General features: G+C 38.1%; 2 protein-coding genes across 3 annotated transcripts in view; one reads left to right on the top strand and one right to left on the bottom strand.

Annotated features, from left to right (window-relative positions):
- Positions 1 to 5,053, bottom strand: part of LOC141550342 (BOS complex subunit NOMO1) — a 45,634-nt gene extending 40,581 nt beyond the window's left edge. For both annotated transcript variants that reach the window (XM_074280890.1, XM_074280889.1), the window contains exons 1-2: positions 4,690 to 5,053; positions 313 to 402 (exon numbers count right to left, since the gene is read on the bottom strand). In XM_074280890.1, coding sequence (XP_074136991.1) covers positions 313 to 402; positions 4,690 to 5,019 — 420 coding nt within the window. In that variant the 5' untranslated portion in view covers positions 5,020 to 5,053. The remainder of the gene's footprint in view (positions 1 to 312; positions 403 to 4,689) is intronic.
- A 4,989-nt stretch (positions 5,054 to 10,042) lies between these two features.
- Positions 10,043 to 21,023, top strand: part of ABCC6 (ATP binding cassette subfamily C member 6) — a 58,557-nt gene continuing 47,576 nt past the window's right edge. The window contains exons 1-4 of the mRNA XM_074280888.1: positions 10,043 to 10,503; positions 18,487 to 18,663; positions 20,091 to 20,216; positions 20,393 to 20,530. Coding sequence (XP_074136989.1) covers positions 10,450 to 10,503; positions 18,487 to 18,663; positions 20,091 to 20,216; positions 20,393 to 20,530 — 495 coding nt within the window. The 5' untranslated portion in view covers positions 10,043 to 10,449. The remainder of the gene's footprint in view (positions 10,504 to 18,486; positions 18,664 to 20,090; positions 20,217 to 20,392; positions 20,531 to 21,023) is intronic.

Below are 21,023 nucleotides of genomic sequence, written 5' to 3'. Positions count from 1 at the left end.
TTTATGGGACAATATAGGACAATGGAAAAGAGATCTCTTCTAAAGAAATCAAGAATCTATTAAAGAACTAAAATTAAATGAATGGCTTTATATCATAGTACTGTTGTCAATTATCATACTTCTTATTTAAAACTGCTATGATCCACATATAATAAAATAAACTTGCAAAATTTGTCTAATGCCACAAAAAGTCAAAGGCAGATAGTCAGAACCAATAATCACCTACTACTATGATCAATCCAGTGACACAATGCTTGCTATCATATCAATAACTGTGAAGAGAATGAAATTAGAAACATTTTCACCTCTTACCTTGTCATACAGAGGAATCATAAAGTATCCATTATTTGGGGCACAGTCAGTTTGGTATTTCAAAGTTCCATGCTTGGTGTATAACTTAATCTATACAAAGATTAAAAAAAAGGGAAAAGGAAAAAAAAAGTTGCACTGATACTCTGATGACATAGAAATCTGAATTAAGTTTATCTTTCCCAGCTCAGAAACAATCTGAAGCCTATGTAAAACATTCAATAATTTAAAATACTTTCGTAGTTTGTTTTTTTTCTATTATATATACACCATTTCATACAAACCACTAGAATATAGGTCTGTACCTTTCAGTTTTGCTTATTAATTAGTCCACAGCACAAGTCTTGCAGAAACAATAAAAATCTCCTAGTAGAAAGCCATTCTCTAAATCAATATACATACATACATACATACATATAAATACTCACACACATATACATGTTGTAAATCCTGGATTCTTTAATTTTTCATCAAGTTTACTTTTTCACTTAGAAAATTAATCTAATGTTAACTTACCTCTAATAGATATTATGAAGAATAAAAGTATTTAGGGATTCTCAATCATAATAGTAAGTGCCATGTAAAGGGTTTTTAAAGAAACATGAAATATGTAAAAGAATACATGTGTATATGTATACATTTATACACATAAATACTATGTATGTTTGTATTTGAAAACTAGGAAAAGAATGAAATTTGGTAATGAAACAGTTTTTATTTGGGAATAGAACCAAATCAATTATTGAAATGACAAAATTATTTGATTTTATTGAATAAGAATATAGACCAATTCACAAGTTAACAAAAAAAAAACCACATCAAATGTAAATAGATGATAATAAAATCATTTAGTTCATATTAGTGAGAAAAAATAGAGAATTTCTGTTTCAAGAGATATCACTTTTTGCTTTCAACTGAATGGGAAACATACAAACTTAGGAAATTTTTAAGGCAGGAAGGGCCTTGAAAAGCATTCTAATTCCCAATTATTTTTTTTTTTTTTTCATTTCGGAGATTATATCTACAGAATTATCCTTTGACTCAGCCATATCACTACTTGGTCTATTTCGGAAGTTAATTAAGGGAAAAAGAAAAGAACCCATACACTCTAAAATGTTTATAGCAGCTCACTCTGTGGTGGCAAAGAACTGAAAATTGCAGGGATGCCCACCACTTTGACGAATGGCTGAACACACTGTGGTGTATGATTATGATGGAATATTACTGTGCTTTAAGAAACGATGAGCTCAATGAGTTTAACAAAACATAGAAAAACTTATACAAAGTAATGAAGAATGAAATAAGCAGAACCAAGAGAATACTGTGTACAGTAATAGCTATATTGTCTTTAGGAATGACTGAATGACTAGATTATTTTGACTATTATAACACCCTAATTAAATATATGATCATATGAAGAAAGATGTTAATTTCATCCAGAGAAAGAACTGATAATAGAAGTTATGTATACAATAATTTTACATACATATACACACATATCACACACCCATTTGTGTCTAATTGGAGCCATGGGGGATGAGGGAGTAATTTGCATGATAATTTTGTTGTATATTTGAATGGAATAGCAGGTTGTGCATAGATTTGCAGTTTCATGTGCAATCACCTTTTTATTGTACTTTTTATTGTATTGCATTGATGTGGAAATGCTTGTTTTATTCCAAATTAAAAATAAAATTTAATAATTAAAAAAAAAGGAAGCAGCTAATTTAACGCTCTCATTTAAAAAAAAAAAAAAAAGGAAAGCATAGTTCAAGTAGGTGAAATAAAAGCATAAGTTCACACTGCTAGTTGGCAGGGTTTAAGGAAAACAAAGGCCTATTGACTTCCAGGCTGGTAATTCCTCTCCATATGGTTCAAGTATAAACAAACTTTATACTGTAAATTCTGCTGCTCCCCACAACAGAGCAGAAAATTTTTACCTCACTTGCAAGCCAAAAGGACCTATATTTCTGAATTACTGGCAAAGCATCCAATAAAATATTTTTATTTTAAAATAAATATATATGTATGCTGAAAATAAACTAGCAGGAGTACATTTAAATATTCTGACATCATGTATATGCTGAGACCCAGTTTCTTAAACTGCAACCTTATAATAGGATCATATAATTGTGAGTTGCAAAATTATAATTTATTATCAGTAAATCTTTGATTTGTATACATATTTTATATGTCCAGGGTCACATACAAATTTCTCAGCCAAAAGGAGTTGTCAGAGAAAGAAATTTAAGAATCCCTGACTTAAGTATCGAACAACTAGGTAGAGATCTCCATGCACCTCTTCAAGAAAAAAAGTTCTAATGGCTAAAGGTCTAGGGCCAGAGATCCAGATGTATAATCATAGACATTTATACAATTCTCTAAGGAACATAATATGTACATTCTCATTTAAACTTCAGAACAACCTTGTAAGATAGAAATATTATAAACCCATTTTAAAAATGAGGAAGCTAAAGTCTGAAAATTAATTTGAAACATTAAGTGAATACTAGATGCTATGCTATGAACAAGATACAAATACAAAGCCTGAAACACTGTACTCTGCGAGACACACATTCTAAAAGTGTGATTTGCCTATGGTCACATAAGTAATAAGTAGAAGTGGGATTTGAAACCAAGTGGGTTTGTTTTTTTTCTTATTCCAAGGACCTACTCACCATGTTAAGCTATAACCTAGAGATGATAAATAACTTCTTTTAAAAAATGGAGTGTTTTATTTTTATTATCTCCTGACATGTCTGCCATTTTACAGGTAGAAAAACTGAGACAAATATTAGACAATTTATTCAAGGTCAAATAAGTCACGGCCCAGAACCTTTGCTGTCCAACTCATTATTGACCCCCTTTGGAGTATTCTTGGCAAAGACACTAAAGTAATTTGCCATTTCCTTCTCCAGTTTCATTTTATAGAAGGGGAAACTGAGACAAAGAGGGTCAAGTGACTTGGTCATATCTGAACTCAGGAAAATGAGTCTTCCTGACTTCTGGCTCAGCACTTTATCCACTCCACCACCTACTTACTCCCAGATTACCTTTCCAGCTACAATGAAAATATATATGTTTTCTTATACTACAAGCCTCCCTCAACATCAAAACAAAACAAAACCCAGTTTAATGGTAGTGTCTTGCTTGTGTTTATTATTTCCAATTTAGCACATGCACTTACTTCCATAAATATATATGGTAAATTATGTATTTATAAATAATATGATATATATATATATATATATATATATATATATATATATATATGTAGCAATATCATTGGTACATGCTGTTCCACATGCTCTTTCCACCATTATCCTGGGACTTCCTTCAGTCCTGGGACCAGAGCAGGTGCTGACTTTTGCCTTTCTGCATATGCCCAAGTTTTTAGCATAGTGCATGGCACATATAAAGTGCCCATTTAATAAATGTTTGTTGATTGACCAACCATAAAAAAAGTTTGTTTTTTTTTTTTTTTCCCCCTCAAAAAGATAGCAGTGTCTCATTTTGGGTAGTTCATTTCTAACACAACTCCAGGCCTCTTCTTTCACCTTCACTTCTCCCAAAACAACTGAACACACACACTCTCACTCTCACGCTCACGCTCACACTCACACACACCCTTACTCTTCCTGTCACTAATCCCCTCCCCCCATCTATCAGCGGCCCCTTCTCATCTCACTCTCTCTAGTCCCAACCAGGGATCTGTGAACCACCCTTAAATGTTTGACAATTGCATTTCAATATTATTGATTTCTCTGGTAACCCTATGCGTTTGCATTTAAAAACATCATTCTGAGAACAGGAATCATGAAGACACCAGTTTCTGGTATTTCAAAGACCTCTGCTTAGTATGTAACTGAAATCTGTAGAAAGCTTTAAAAAAAGCGAAAATGGACATGTGAAAGTACCTCTGATACAGATAGAGAACTCTGCATGCATTGCGTCTGGCCTTCCCACCTCAGAAACATTAATTACTATACATAAAGCATTCAATTAACTGAAAAACGGGCCTGGATCTTTGTTTTGTTTATACTTAGCAGGTGGCAAGAGGCAGGTCAGAGGTAACTTAACACAAGTCCGGGCAGAAGGATTTTCGGCATCTCATTTCCTGATTGTGCTGTATGGTACCTGGGCTCTTGCTACATTATTCCGCTTGGAGCCGAGAAAGCGGCCACGAATTTGAGAATTAGAAAAACGTGGAGCCGTGTCTCTCTCTCGCCACTTGCTGAGTGACCCCATGCCGCTGGCTGACCTCAGTGGGCCTCAGTTTCCTCATCTGTAATGGCAAGGGCACGGCTAAGGAGGGGCGGTCGGGCGCATGAAGTCGGCCGGGGCCGGGCCTCCCCTCCTCCCGGGCAGCGCGCTCCTCACCTCGATCAGGGAGTAGTTGATCTCCACCTCGGACTTGACGAAGCCCCCGCAGCCCACCACGATGTCCTCCGAGCCGCGCACCTGCGCACCACCTTCCAGCACCAGCACCAGCACGGCGGCGGCCGCCAGCAGCGGCAGCATCCCCGAGCCGCCACCAGCACGCATGGTCCCGGCCCCCGCCCCCAGCGTAGCTACGGATCGGAGAGCCGCCACAGTTCGGGCGACCGCCCCGCCCAGGCCGGCGCAGAAAAAGAGAAGCCGCTCCTTCCGCCTCCGGACGCGGACAGCACAAGCCCCGCCCCATTCTCCCGACCAACTTTCAAGGCGCATGCGCCCTCCTGTCGCCCCACTCCCTCTAATCTCTTACTCCGCCCCAACTCTGTCTGAAATGAGACAGTGCGCAGCCTCATTCTAAGAACTAGAGTCGCGTGGTTTGCATTGGACGCATGCGCACTGGGCCGGACTCCCCTATTTTGTAACTCTTCTGGGAAGATAAATGGAGTGTTTTTAAGAGCCTGGAGTCTGTGTTTGGACTCCTGGATTCTGCCGCTGACTTCTCCAATGATTCTCAACCAAATATTATTATATGCCAGTTATGGCGTTTGTGTGGCGGAACAGCGCCTTCAAAACAGTCGGAAATGAATGTCGGAAAATGACTGAGAACAAGCTCGACTCCCCCAAAAAGCATGAGAAGCTCCTCAGTCCACTCTATTGTGGAGTTTGAGGGGAGGGGGGAGGGGAGGTCCAGAGGTGGCACTCTGCCGAGGGCTTCCACTTTCCCCCATAAATTGATATTAGCTGTCATCATGTTATAGATGTCTTTAAGGTCTTAAAGGTGCAAAGCACTTTACAAACGTTATTTCATAGGGAGATGAGGGGGATTATTATACCCATTATACAGATGAGGAAATTGACTTGCCCATTCACACAGCTGCTTAATGTCTGAGGCTGGGTTTGAATGCAGGTCTTCCTGATTCTTGATTAGCTCTAACCACTTTTGATGCGTTTTTCTGATTTTTTTTCTTCAATTCTTCCTCTTTTTTCTCTTTTTCTTTAAAGAAAAAAAAAACGTACAAGGCCTGACCCTCTGGAAAGCATACAGAAGGAAAGCCAGGGTTTTTGTTTGTTTTTGCTTTGGAGATTACAAAGTACCTTCTTCTTCAATACTAACCTAACTTCTTAGTCTCTGTGACTCCCGTCTGGGGTTTTCTTGGCGGAGGTAACGGAGCGGCGGGCCATTTCCTTCTCCAGTTCATTTTACAAATGAGAAAACTGAGGTAGCAGAGTTAAGTGACACATCCAGAGCCACACAGCTACTAAGTCTCTGAGGCCAGATTTGAATGAGGAAGATGAGTTTTCCTGACTTCTGACCTGTCACTCTTATCCTTTTTGCTACTTAGCTGCCCTCAAAGGAAGTTCAACTATTTTTTAAAATAAAGTGACTTAGGCATTCTAGCCATTCTCCAATTGATAAGTGATCAAAGGATATGAACAATTTTCAGATGAATTGAAACAATTTCTAGTTATATGAAAAGATGCACTAAATTATTATTGATCAGAGAAATGCAAATTAAGACAACTCTGAGATACCACTACACACCTGTCAGATTGGCTAAGATGACAGGAACAAATAATGATGAATGTTGGAGGGGATGTGGGAAAACTGGGACACTGATGCATTGTTGGTGGAGTTGTGAAAGAATCCAACCATTCTGGAGAGCAATCTGAAATTATGCCCAAAAAGTTATCAAAATGTGCATACCCTTTGATCCAGCAGTGCTACTACTGGGTTTGTATCCCAAAGATATACTAAAGGGGGGGAAAGGGATTCACATGTGAAAAATGTTTGTGGCAGTTCTCTTTGTGGTGGCCAGAAACTGGAAACTGAGTGGATGCCCATCAATTGGAGAATGGCTGAATAAGTTGTGGTATGTGAATGTTATGGAATATTATTGTTCTATAAGAAATGACCAACAGGATGAATACAGAGAGGCTTGGAGAGACTTGTATGATCTAATCCTGAGTGAAATGAGCAGAACCAGGAGATCATTGTACACGGCAACGAGATAATACCATGATGAATTCTGATGGACTTTATTCTTCAACAATGAGATGAATCAGACCAATTCTAATGGTCTCGTAATGAAGAGAGCCATCCACACCCAGAGAGAGGACTGTGAGAACTAAGTGTGGTTCACAACATGGCATTTTCACTCTTTTTGTTGTTGTTTGCTTGCATTTTATATTATTTCTCTTTTTTTCTGGTTTGTTTTGATTTTTCTTGTGCCGCAAAATAATTGTATAAATATGTATGTATTGGATTTAACATACATTTCTACCATGTTTAACATATATTGGACTACTTGCCATCAAGAGGAGGGAGTAGGGAAAAGGGGGAGAATTGGAACACAAGGTTTTGTAAGGATTAATGTTGAAGAAATTTTTTAAAAAAATAAATTTTAAAAAATAAAGTGACTTTGTTTCCTTTCAATCTTAAAGTAATATCATAAAAATATGGGTTTGGGGGTGGAGGAAGAAGATTCTTCTCTACCCCACAATAGGTCAATTGTTCCCAAGAGGCAACTAAATTTGGGTCTCAGTTACACAAGTTTGAGTCTGGACATTTGGGCTGCTGCTTCTACTTTTGGTTTTTTACATGATCTTAAACAACCAAATACCCATCTGAATATATATATGTATATGTATATAGATATAGATAGATACCCAAGCAGTGGAGACTAATGTGTAATATCAGAAAAATAGAAAGGAACCAGATTGTAAAAGAGCATTAAAAGCCAACCTGAGGAATATATATTTATCCTAAAAGTAATTTAGTAGGGAGTGACATGATCAGACCTCAGATAGGTAGATGGAGTGCTGGGTCTAGTTAGAAAGAACTGACTTTGTATACTTATTAGCTTGGTGTGACCCTGAGCAAATCACTTAGTCTCACTTAGTCTCTTCCTATGTAAAATAGGAGTGTAATAGTCCCTATCTCCAAAGGTCACTGTAAAGATCAAATGAGATAATATTTTTACATTGCTTAGCACAGTGTCTAGTACATAGTAAGCACATAATAAATACTTGTTTCCTCCCTCTATTTTAAGGAAATTACTTTAGCATGTTTGTGGAGGATAGATTGGAAGGGGAAAAGAATTGAGAAAGGAAGATTAAAGAAAAGATCTAGGTGATGAAAGCCTGGACTAAGGTGGGTCTGTGTGAGGGGAGAGAAGGCTACATATACCAAAAATATCATGAAGATGGGAAAGACAATATTTTACATTTCACTGGATAAGGAAGGTGAGGGAAAATGAGGTGCTCAGTATGACACCAAGGTTGCAGATATGGATGACTAGAAAAATAGTGCTTCCCTCAATAGCAATAGCAGTGGCATGGTGGCTAAGTAGTGGGCTCAGTGGATAGAGTGCTGGATCTAGAATCTGGAGGACATCAATTTAAATCTGGCCTTAGACACTTACTAGCTGTGTGATTCTGGGCAAATCACTTAACCAGGAAAATGGCAAATGAAGTCATGGAGAGTTAAACATTCCTGAAAACAACAGTAATCGAAATAGGGAAAGTCAGAAGTGGGGTGCATTTGAAGGGAAAGATAATGGTTTCTCTTTTGAAGTTTGAGATGCCTACAAGTCGGATAATTTGAAATGTCCAATCCACACTCATCTGAACAAAGATAATAACTGAATTTATGGGCACATTTGGGTCATTAAGGTGAGAAAAATTAGAGAAAAAAGAGAAAACTCTAAGAGAGAGCCTTGGGATACCCTCACATCTAGTGGGCATGACAATATGCTAATATAGCAATAAAGAAGTAGTCACCTAGGAAGGAGGAGAACTAGGAGAGAGCAATGAGGTCCCAATGGATCTCAGAAGTCAAGGTGATCAATAAGTCAAAGGATGCAGAGATCAAGAGAAATAATGATTGAGAAAAGGCAGGTAGATTTGAGACTTTCATCTGACTTCCTCAGATCTCCAGTTCTGTGACTTGTCACCCTCATAAAGGAGGTGAAAAGGTGGAGCCTCTTCTTTTTACTGATTCTCCAGGTTCAGAGCTCATCCTCTGGGAGGCCACCAGGCTTTTGCTAAGTCATCCAGAATTGGCCAGAAGAACTCTGGGCATGCCCCATGGGATGTGCTGCAATCCAACCCCTGCTGTGCTTAGAGAATTACAGGAAAGTTATTCAATACAAAGAACTTGTACCACACCGTCTAATTCAGTCCCCTTATCTTACAGAAAAGGCCCAGAAAAAGGGAAGATCATGGCCCAACAACTAACAAATGTCAGAGGCAGGATTTCACACACACACAGCCCCCAGCCTCCAGGTCCTCGTCGTTTACCTTGCAACACAATGTTGGCCAGTATCCTAATAGGTCTCCAGGAAAAAGTTGTTTGTGGCTGTGGGATATAAGCCAAACTATGTCCTCAATAAGATTTTCAGAATATTTATATAAGGAACAGATTATTGACCAAGATGTAGTATAGGAACACCTCACCTCTCCTAACCATAAATTATACATTCAAAACAGGATTTTCCATCTTGTTTCACTTGTCTGATTTTAGGACAGGCTAATTCCCATGTCTGTGACCATGACTCAACAGCAGGTTCAGGGAGAGGGTATGGCTACAAATCAATGAGGGAAGAGAACTTCAGCCCTAGAGTTTTTCTAGTGCCATAAAAGATTTATTGACAGCTATCCTTCCCTTTCAGGAACTACTACTGCCGTTTAAAGAGCCCTTTAATTATAACAGATTAGAAAGAAAGATGAACAAGCAGAAAGGGAGGCAGGTAGCTAGACTGTAAGCTTCTTGGGGGCAGGGACTGTATTTTGCCTCTCTTTGTAACTAAAAGTTAAACACACATGAAATGGTAGATAAAGTGCTCGGTTTAGAGTGAAGAACTGGGTACAGATCCCACTTAACACTTTAACCCCTCAGTGCCTCAGTTTCCCTTACTCTTAAATTAAGGATGTTAGATTCGATAGCCTCAAACATTCCTTTCAGCATTAATCATTTGATCCCATTATACTCCAAAGAGACAGAATAGACCGGAGAATGAATATAAAGATTTTCCCTACATGGTACTGCCCTCACCTGTTAATACACCCTCTGTCTCCTCTGCACCATCCCCTCCTCCCAAGCTCTTAAAAGACCAAAGCTTTTATCATTGAATTTAGTCAAGCTGGCTAAGAACTACGGGTTTCAAATTTAGAGCCATGCTACTAACAAGACTGGGCACTGTGACACTTTAAACATAAGAACATTTTACCACTTTATTCCACATAGACCCATCCCACTCTAAACCTTTGCCAGATTCTTTTTTTTAAATGGGAGCTCCGAGAAAACATCTTGAGATCCACTTTACCCTGATATTTTTTACTTTTCCCCTTTAATATTATTCCACAGTCTCTGGCTTTTTCAGTGGCTTGAAGTGGATCAGTTTAGGAAGGGAACTATCAGGAGAGAAGTAGCTGGGCTCCACCTTTCCACCCTGGGATAGAGCAGAAGCTGGGAGGGGCTATAGAGTACAATATTCCAAGCCCCGGCCCCATTTTCTCCAGTTTCCCTTACCCCGCCCCATAGTACATCCGTGGCCCCAGCTGGACCTTGCCCCAGGTCTGTTGATAAGATGAAGCAAATTCCTGTCAGGTCCTGCTAGCAATGTCCTTTCTCTTCCCGGAACCTCAGCTTTGCTACCCGGACAGGACAGCAAGAAAGTCAGACAACTTGACAGACGTGTCGGAATGGTGGTAGTAGGCTCTGTCATCGGGGTCTGCAATCCCCTCTTAGGCATCTGGGTAAGTGTTCTGGTCCTATTTTCCCAACTCTTAGCTTCTTTCTGGGCAACCTCCTGATGATCTGGGCTTGCAGGGCAAAGTATTAAAGGGTTGAAGAGGGGACCCCTCCTCTACATCCCCATTATCCCCGCCCAGCCTTATGCAGTCTCCGCCCTGGAAAAGAAAATGCTACGGCTGGTGAGTTTGCAAAAGCTCATAAACCAAAGCTGGAGGCCTTTCATTTGCTCTCCCTTTCAGGAGCTCCTCAAATCCTATAACTCTCCCTAAACGTAACATAGAAGCAGAGAGAGACATTTATGTCAAGAGATTGTTCTCCATTCCATAAGAGTCCTAGCTCTAGTCACCTCATACTAGAGGGGGAGGAGGAAGAGACAAAGACAAAAGAAGCAAGTCCTTTCATGAAACTGCGACTTCCCCCGAGCATTTTGGAGGCTCCTGAAAGACTTGCCTAATCTAGGCAACACCTCAGCTCTCAGGGCCTAGAGGAATTCCTCATTGGCATAGGGGCACCTCACTGCCAGTTTTTTAGCCATCATTACTAACCCAGCCTCAGGACATGAACATACAGACCAGGGATTTCCAGTAGTGACAAAGCATAGGGACTGAGATTTAAGACTGGGACTGAGAGTCACAGGACACTAGGGATCAGGAGATGTCACTTGGCTCCTGCCTTTGCCAATGACCGCCAATTCAGTTACTTTGGGAAGAGAGCTGTTTATTCAGTTAATATATCCAAAGAGTTTCCCTGGAGCCCTGATCCATATTCTCCCCCATGCCAACATAAAAATCATCCTCCCTTAATATTTTTTTCCCTTTTTGCGTTCCAAAATTTTCTCCTTCCCTTCCCCCCACCCTAGATAGCAAATAATCCAATATAGGTTAAACATGTGCAATTCTTCTAGACATATTTCCACATTTATCATGCTGCACACTCACTTAATATTTTCAAGATTGGAAATGAAGAGAGAAACTTGCTTCCAATCATTTTCAATTAAACAAATCATATTAAACTCCTACTAAGCACAGTATTAAATGGTAGGGAATGAAGTAAACAAAGAACTTTTGCAATGTAATATAACTGGAGGCTCAAAGTTTATTTGCTTTAGACTCACTTCATAGCTGTAGCTTTATTACTCAATAAATTACTCCAATAATAAAATATTGTGTACTTTATTAGGAGAGAGAAAAGAAACCCTGATCTTTTGGCTCTGAAAAGAAGCAGCATGATTCAGGATCTCTATTCCCTCAAGCTCTCACCAACTTTCATACAAGCATGGAGGATCGAGTAATCATTTTCTACCATTGAGGAAATTTTATGCAACTGATTTTAAGCCATTCTTATACTAGTAAAAAAGAGAAGCCATATACACGAATAGTATATATCCTGATTTGCTTTTATGCTAGATTTTATGCTAGCCTTATGCTAGCTTTTATTGTTATTATTATTATTGATTATATATAGTATTATTAAAACTATATTGATAATATTGATAATATTACTAATTAAAATAGCTGGCATTTAATGCTTTAAGGCTTGCAAAGAGTTTCACATTTCTGTTAATAATAAGAACATTTTTGTTAATTAGAATAATAATAAAAATCTCTATTATTGTCCTTCTGGAAGAAGGTCACACAGCTCAAAGATGAGATAACCTCTCATTAGACTGAAGACATTTCTTATTTTTAATTAATATTTTTCATTTTATATTATATTTATTTTAAGAGAAAGGTTTTAAAAGAAAAAAAAAAGCAGTGCAGTGAAATTTACCAGTTAATCATGCATTTATTTTTCCACCAACCTCTCCCCATTGAGTGAAAGGAAAACAACAAATGTTAAAACCCACATCACATAAGTATAGTCAAGCAAAATAGTCTCATTTTGAATACATCCAAAAATTCTTTTCTTATTCTGAACATCAGCCCATCATCTGTCATGAGATTCCTATCTTTTATCAGTTTTTCGTACTTGTAGTTGATAACTTAGTTGACCAAAGTTCTTAAGGTTTTTGTTTGTTTGTTTTTAAGAATATTGATGTTAATATACAGATTGAGAATATTTCAATTCCAGGCCACTGTCTAAAAATTCATACCTCTCCCTCCTCTTCTTTCTTCTTCCTCTCACCTTTTCCACCCAGGAATATGAATAAAAGAAAGTTTAAGTAACAGGTGAATGCAGGGGTCAGCAATTTTTAATATAAGCAGCGGAGGAGCAGGACTTACCCTAGCAAACATTGGGAAGTAGGTGAAATAATTGGGCTCATATCTCTTTCTTTGGGAACCCCAAGGGGGTCCAAGGTCCTCCTTTTTCTAGGAACTCTTCCTTAGAATTCCATTTTAATCTTCCACCCCAGGCACTGAGATTTGGTGGGATAAAATCCATTACTAGACTTTGATTCTTATTCAAAAGACACAAAGTCAAATGCAAGACTTTAGGCCAATGTTGGAATCTGTTTTGCTTGACTAAGTAGGTTTGTAGCTGGAGTTTAGTTTTTCTTAGTTTTTCAATGGTTGTTGGGTGGGAAGAATAGAATGCAGACCTGAAAATAAAATAAAATTGAATTTAAAAGAATATAAATTTAAAATTTTAATAGAGAAATAATTTTAAAATAGAGCTGTTTCTGTTTTTCTAGACCTAGAATAACAGAAACAGCTCTATTTTCTATTATCCATTATCATTTTCTCATCCACTCTTAATCAAGGTTCCAACCCTTCTTTAATTATCCTTTTCTTCTATGCAGAGCTTCAAATAAACAAACTAACAAAATAATACTCCAAACCTTTTTTTTGTATCTTTAGTTTCCTCACCAACCTCAACTCATTCTGCTATTGGATTTATGATATATTTACTATGGCCTTCTTAGAGCTATCTTCTCTGCTGAGCCCTGTGCATTTAACATTTTTGATATTTTGATAAAATGAATGTTCATCAAACATGCAGATGACACAAAGCTGGGAGAGATAGATGACACATTGGGTGACAGTCAGGATATACAAAGACTTTCAAAAGAGAAAAACACTGGGCTGAATCTAACAAGATGAAGTTTGATAAAGATGTATGTATGTAAAGTTTTTTCCCTGGGGTACAAAAAAAATTGATTTCCTTAGTATATGATGAGGGAAACCAGTTTGACAGCAATTGTTTTGAGAAGGTTCTGGAAGTTTTTAGGGAATTCAAAGCCCAGTATCAGTCAGCAGTATGATCTATCAGGCTGCTTTAAGAAAGACTGGCTTCCAAAAATGGGAAGGTGATAGGTCTCCCGTATTGTACTCCATCTGACTTCTGGAATATTGCATCAGGTTCTGGAAGGCACAACTTATAGGGGAACATTAATGAGCTGGAGAAGACTCAGAAGATGATTGTGATGATGATGATGATGATAACAACAATAATAATAGCTTATATTTATATAGCCCTTACTACATGTTAGACATCTTTAACAATTTTATACATATTATCTCATTTGATCCTCATGACAATCCTGGGAATTAGGTGTTATACTGTTCCACTTTACAGGTGAGGAAACTGAGGCAGATAGTGGTTAAGTGACTTGCCCAGGGTCACATAGCTAGTGTCTAAGGCTGGATTTGAACTCAGGTTTTCCTGATTCCAGGTCCATTACTCTATCCACTGCAGCTGCCTCATGAAATGGTGACTTGTTTCTCATTGAAGGTCTTCAAAACAGAGATTGAATGACCAGTCTGTGATAGAAGGGATTCTTTTTTCATATATTGGATGGGCTAGATCAAAAGAGCCCAACATGTAGCCCTTGGACCTTAAACTCCAAACTAGATTAAAATGTAATTGAAAAATATTTAGTACAATAAATAAAAATACAATAAAACATGGATAATATTGCACTTTAAAATTAAGTTAATGCAACCTTCAGGGTTCCTTTTGTATGGATTAGTGGTCCAGAGTTTCTATACGAGTTTGACATTATTAGACTAGAGGATCACTTAGCTTCCTTCCCATTCTCTGATTCTATGACTATGGATGATAAATATTATATTCTTTACTAAAGTTACTGAAGGTACAAGAATATTCCAGGGATTCTTGAAGCCAGTTCTGGGTCCTGAAAGCCATATTACCTTAACCCACCAGAAAGATTCTGCTATTGTTCTGTTATCTCAATCATGTCTGACTTTGTGATCCCATTTCACGTTTTCTTGGCAGAGATACTAGAGAGATTTGGCATTTTTTTCCCTCTAATTCATTTTATAGATAAGAAAACTGAGTCAAACAGGGTAAAATGACTTGTATAGAGTCGCTTGTATAGGCTAGTAATTTTCTAAGGCTGGATTTAAGCTGAGATCTTTCTGACCACAGACTCCATCCACTGCACCACCTAGCTACCCAAGACTTTCTCATGCTGACCAGGTTTCTTGCTGTGACCTGTGGGCAGCTGATATCAATCATTATAGCTCTACCACTTCCATCAGAATTGATCATCATACAGTATTGTTGTTGAAGTGTATAATGATCTCCTGGTTCTGCTCATTTCACTCAGCCTCAGTTCATGTAAGTCTCTCCAGGCCTCTGTGTACATCCTGCTGGTAATTTCTTACAGAACAATAATATTCCATAATACTCATATACCACAATTTATTCAGCCATTCTCCAATTGATGGGCATCCACTCAGTTTCCAGTTTCTGGCCACCACAAAGAGGGCTGCCACAAACATTTTGGCACATACAGGTCCCTTTCCCCTCTTTAGTATTTCTTTGGGATACAAACTCAGTAGTAGCACTGCTGGATCAAAGGGTATGCACAGTTTGATGACTTTTTGAGCATAATTCCAGATTGCCCTTCAGAATGCCTGGATGTATTCACAATTCCACTAACAATGCATCAGTGTCCTTGTTTTCCCACATCCCCTCCAACATTCATCATTATTTGTTCCTGTCATCTTAGCCAATCTGACAGGTGTGTAATGGTATCTCAGAGTTGTCTTAATTTGCATTTCTCTGATTAATAATGAGTTGGAGCATCTTTTCATATGGCTAGAAACAGTTTCAATTTCTTCATCTGAGAATTGTCTGTTCATATTCTTTGACCATTTCTCAATTGGAGAATGACTTGATTTCTTATAAATTAGAGTCAGTTCTTTGTATATCAAAAACCCCAGCCTTTGGGATGAGAACTCACTGTTTGATAAAAATTGCTGGGAAAATTGGAAATTAGTATGGCAGAAACTAGGCACTGACCCACACTTAACACTGTACACCAAGATCAGGTCAAAATGGGTCCATGATTTATGCATTAGAATGAGATTATAAATAAATTAGAGGAACATAGGATAGTTTACCTCTCAGACCTGTGGAAGAGAAAGGAATTTATGACCAAAGAAGAACTAGAGATCATTATTGATCACAAAATTGAAATTTTTGATTATATCAAATTGAAAAGTTTTTGTACAAACAAAACTAATGCAGAGGAGATTAGAAGGGAAGCAATAAACTGGGAAAACATTTTTACATTCAAAGGCCTGATAAAGGCCTCATTTCCAAAATATATAGAATCCTGCACATTCTAATAAAGGAGAGAATACATATCATATGAAAAAGTCACATGGTCCTTGTGGTACAATAGAAAACCAGACATTAATGCTCCTTTAATGTCATTAAAAAAGAGTCACTATTCCTGGGGCTCTTAAGTTCAGGATTTTGTATTGTTCACCTTCAGGATCTGAGGGGACTTGCTGGGCACATGCTGCTGCATCCTGTCTTCCCTTGAAGTGCCCTGCTACCTCATCAAGGCTGGTCCACCTGTACTGTATGTGGCAATTTATTGACAGTTGTTTGGGATGCATGTCCTCCCCTCACATGAGTTTCTTCCCAAGATGATGTCTATAATAGATAGTCTGGAAACTAGACCTGTCAGTAAGGAGTTCTGTCACTCCTGTGCTCATGTGCCTATTGGTACCAATGGATCAGCTGCTGCTGCTGCTGCTGGTGAGGAAGATGGGACAGTTCTTTACAATATCTATATAATATCATGAACTGATCCATGATTGGCATCACAATATTATTTAATCTATTAACAACTATTAGCTTTTACAACAAGAGATTTTTTTTTTTTTTTACAAGAACAACAGTACAAACATTCGCAAAAACTCAGGGCACATTAAATGATTCAGTATAAGAAAATTATATGATTTTGTCAGTGGAAATGGCATTAAATTAAATGTAATTTATATATATATATATGCATATATATATATTTATGTGAAATGTGATTCATCATGCACTTTAGGAAACATGGAAACTTTCCATGTGATTTGCTGCTGAAATCTTCTACAAGTGGATTTTTTTTTTAAATTAATACAAGGAACATAAGCTCTTTTAGAACAGAATTTTTTTTTTCCATTTTTGACTTTATATCCAGGTGCTAACATATAGTACCTGACACAAAGTAGGTGCTTGACAGATGCTTATTGGTTGATTGAAAGGTTTTTGATCCAAACACCAGTGTCTGGCACCTAGTAAGTACTTAATAGACAGTCAATAAACATTTATTAAGTGCCTACTATGTATCAAAAACTGTGCTAAGCACTGGGGATACAAAGCGAGGCAAAGGATAGACCTTTATCCTCATGGAGCTCACAATCTAAATACTTATTGATTGTTTAATCATTGTGACATTAATTACTAATTCTTTTCATTGCACAGTCCCTTTATACATTTGTAATACTCAGCAAATGCATATTAAACATCTATTTTGTATAAAACATTGTGCTAAGTACTGCAAAAGATCTATAGCTACAAGAAGCAAGTTCCTCGCCATACTTTCCCCTGGAGTGTTAGGAGGGACAAGGAGACTCGATGAAAGGCAGTGGAACAAGGGAGACTGGCCTTTGAAATAGCAAGCTTGACTATTAGGAGGGGGATAAGAAAAGGATACTTATTTGCTGGTCACAGGGAATATGTTAGGAGACATAGTCTTCCTATGCCAGAGGCAAGCTCTGAACTAACTTCTCACCTGGATTAGAGATTGGGAGGGACTTGGATCAGCAAAGGAGAAAATGGTAGCTCATGAGGACAGAAGTACCGTGTTTCCCCGATAATAAGACCTATCCTGAAAATAAGACACCCACATACTCTTTAATATTCCGCTAAAATAAGCCCTCCCCCGAAAATAAGCCCTATCGAACTTACTATGAAAACGGTCATCATGGTGATCCCCTGCGCTATATGCTGCGTAGCGGTACCTTCAGTAAGCAGCTCCGCCCTCCCCTCCCGGGTGAAACGCACGTCGCGCTCCGAGCTGCATCCAATCAGAGCTGCAGCAGTGAGCGCGTCATCCTCTTCTTCCCTGGTGATTTGCTTGCTGGCGCTACTGAGAGCAGCGCCGCGGAGTAGAGCTGAGACAGGACCATCTAAAAACTCGGTAAGTTCAGTAAGCGATGGAGAATAAAATAAGCACTCAGGGGGCATGATGGAGGCTAAAATGGGCATGATGGAGGATAAAAGGGGCATGATGGAGGATAAAATAAGCCCTCCCCTGAAAATAAGCCCTCTGGTGTTTTTTAGTCCCAAAAAAATAATAAGACAGTGTCTTATTATCGGGGAAACACGGTAGCAGCCCTCACTACAGTCCAAACAGGGGAAAAGTCAAATGAATATTTCAGGAAAAGCTCATTTGAATTCACTTCTTTGAATTGTTCTGGTATGTTTCTACACACTAAAAAACACATCTTAAGTCACCAGATATATACCCAGTGATTCTCTAGAGCAAAAGTCTTTACATTTTTCTGTATCATTGACTCCTTAGGCAGTCTGATGAAACCTGTGGATCTTCTCACAGTAATGGTTTTAAATGCATAAAATAAAATACACAGAATTACAAAGGAAATTAATTATCAAAAAAAAAAAATAAAACAAGTTAATGGACCCCGAGTTCAGAACCCTTACATCTAGGCTATACCAACGTTGATACCAGAGTACTCCAATAATGATCCTTCTCTGTGTTTGCCTTGGTACAGAGTTCCAATGAGACCCAGGTGCTAGGACTGCAGATGTTCAGCCCATGTCTCTTGAATGCAGCTGTGGCCTGGCTCCCCTCGATCTACCTGTGGATCATTAGTCCCTTCTACTTCCTCTACCTTCGCTACAACAACAATGGTTATATTCGGATGTCTTGGCTCTTCAAAACTAAAATGGTAGCAGTTGCTGGGATTCCTGGCCCCACTATGAGCTTGAAATCAATTAATTAACCAATGAGCTTGATGGCAATTAATTAACCAATAAGCATTTATCAAGGACTAGCACATAGTATGTGCTCAATACTATGCAAAGTACTTTGGGGATATAGATGAAATAGAACTTTCTTTATTCAAGGAAGTTTACAATCTAATAATGGGGGGTGGCTATTATTATAAATGGAATAATCAGAGAATAATACAAGACAACCTATAACTAAAAAGCTAAAGTATAGTTTACAGATTAAAATTGTTTAAACAGTTCAAAGGTTGGGGGAGATTATCCTGGTTGCAGAGATAATAATAGCTCACATTTACATAATAGGATATTGAGGTTTATAAAACCCTTTACATACTTTATTTTGTTTTATCTTCACAGTAACTCCATGACATGGTTCTATTATCATCCACATTTTACAGATAAGAAAATTGAAGCTCAGAGAGGTTAAGTATTTGCCCAGGGTCATATAGTTAATGAAGTGTTTGAGGCAAGATTCAAACCCAGATCTTCTATAACCAGAGACTATTACTCTATCCAAAAATTGCACAAAGGAAGAAGATGGTTCTTTATAGGGGTCTTAAAGCATTCTCATCCTAATTAAAAATTGGATGAGCTTTTACTATTCAGTTCTTCACTGCCTTTTTTTGTGCCTTTGGGGGTACTATTATCTTCTATAATTCACATCTTGTTGTCTTCATACATGTTATTCATAGTTGTCAATAAATACAGAATAATACTAAACGCATTTTCTTCTTTGAATGCTCTCATTATTTTTGCTTTATTTAATAGTAGTTTTCCTTGCTTAGGCTGGAGAAGAAGGGTAATGAGGAAGCAGTTAACATCAAGATGGCAAGCATTTTCCATTCTGGCCTTCATTCATCTCCCTACGTCTAAGGCCATAGATCTATTCTGTTTCCTCGTCTTTGTCACACCCCTTATTTGTGTCATTCCCCTAAACATTTTTTCTTTTGGGGTCCTTCATTTCCTCATCTATAAAAGGAGAGAATTGATTTAAATGATTCCCAAGGTGCTTTTCCAGTTAAGCATCTTCTAGTTTGATTATTCCTTTGTGCTTATAATAATAGTAATAAAGTTGACATTTCTATGCTTCTTTAAGATTTGCAAAGCACCTTACAAATGTTACTTCATGATCTTGACAACAATCTTTTGAGGTATGTGCTAATATCACTATTTTACAAATGAAGAAGCTGAGGCTGAGATAAGTGTGTTTTGTGTTTTTTTTTTTCATTAGCATTGAAACAATTTGAACTCAGATCCTACTGATTTTACACACTGAGTGTGTGGGAAATCAATACATGGCTTTTGGTCACCTTAGCTTTCCTTTTTTTCTATTCTGAACTCAAATTAATTTTTCTACTCTTCTTAGGTGCTTGGATTTACCTTGATCCTCCTGTGTTCTTCTAATATAATCTTCATTCTTTGGAAAATCAAAGGTGGAACCCCTCAAGCCCCTGAATTCTTGATCAGCCCTACAGTGTGGCTTGTCACAATGGTAATAACTAAAGCTCAGGTTCTTTCATGTGTTAGATTTTACCTTCGCTTGGACAAGCTGGGGTAGAGAGGAAACCAAATGGGAACCTGAGGCAAGAATATTTTTATTTTTACCTTGGGTGGGGTGATTTTGGATTTTCTTCAGTAACACCCTTGCTGTTACTCCCCTCCTTTCAGACCTTGGCCGTGTTCCTCATGCATTCAGAGAGACAGAAGGGCATCCAGTCATCAGGAGTGCTGTTCATTTACTGGCTCCTTTGCTCTCTCACCATGGTGGCCACAGTCAGTGCCACAGTGTACCAGGCCCAGCAAGGAGTAAGTGGATGAAGGACAGAGTGGAAGCTTGGGAATCCAGGCTGTGTGCAATTCAGTTCAATTCCATAAATAATTATTGTTGTCAAGTTGTTTTTCAGTCTTATGTTACTCTTCTTTGCCCCATTTGGGGTTGGTTCCCTTGGCAGAAATACTGGAGTGGTTTGCCATTTCCTTCTCCAGCTCTTTTTACAGATGAGGAAATGGAGGCAAACAAGATTAAATGACTTGTCCAAGGTTACACAGTTAATAAATTTCTAAGTGCTGATTTAAACTTGGAAGATGCCTGACTCCAGGAATGGTACTCTATCCATTGGGTTACATAACAGCCTCATTTGTTATATGACTACTATTGAGAAAGAGAAATTAATGTGGTATAAAATGCTGGGATTGAAAACAGCTAGACCTGAGCATAAAATCCTCCCTCTGATACTTATTGTCTGACTGTGGTCCAGTCCCTTATGCTTATCCAGAAAAGGTTATGATCTGAGGAAGG

The sequence above is a fragment of the Sminthopsis crassicaudata genome, chromosome 1 (genome assembly GCF_048593235.1).
Source record: "Sminthopsis crassicaudata isolate SCR6 chromosome 1, ASM4859323v1, whole genome shotgun sequence".
NCBI lineage: Eukaryota > Metazoa > Chordata > Mammalia > Dasyuromorphia > Dasyuridae > Sminthopsis > Sminthopsis crassicaudata.
The sequence above is the reverse complement of the archived record's forward strand: the minus strand, read 5'-3'. Positions and strand labels throughout refer to the sequence as shown.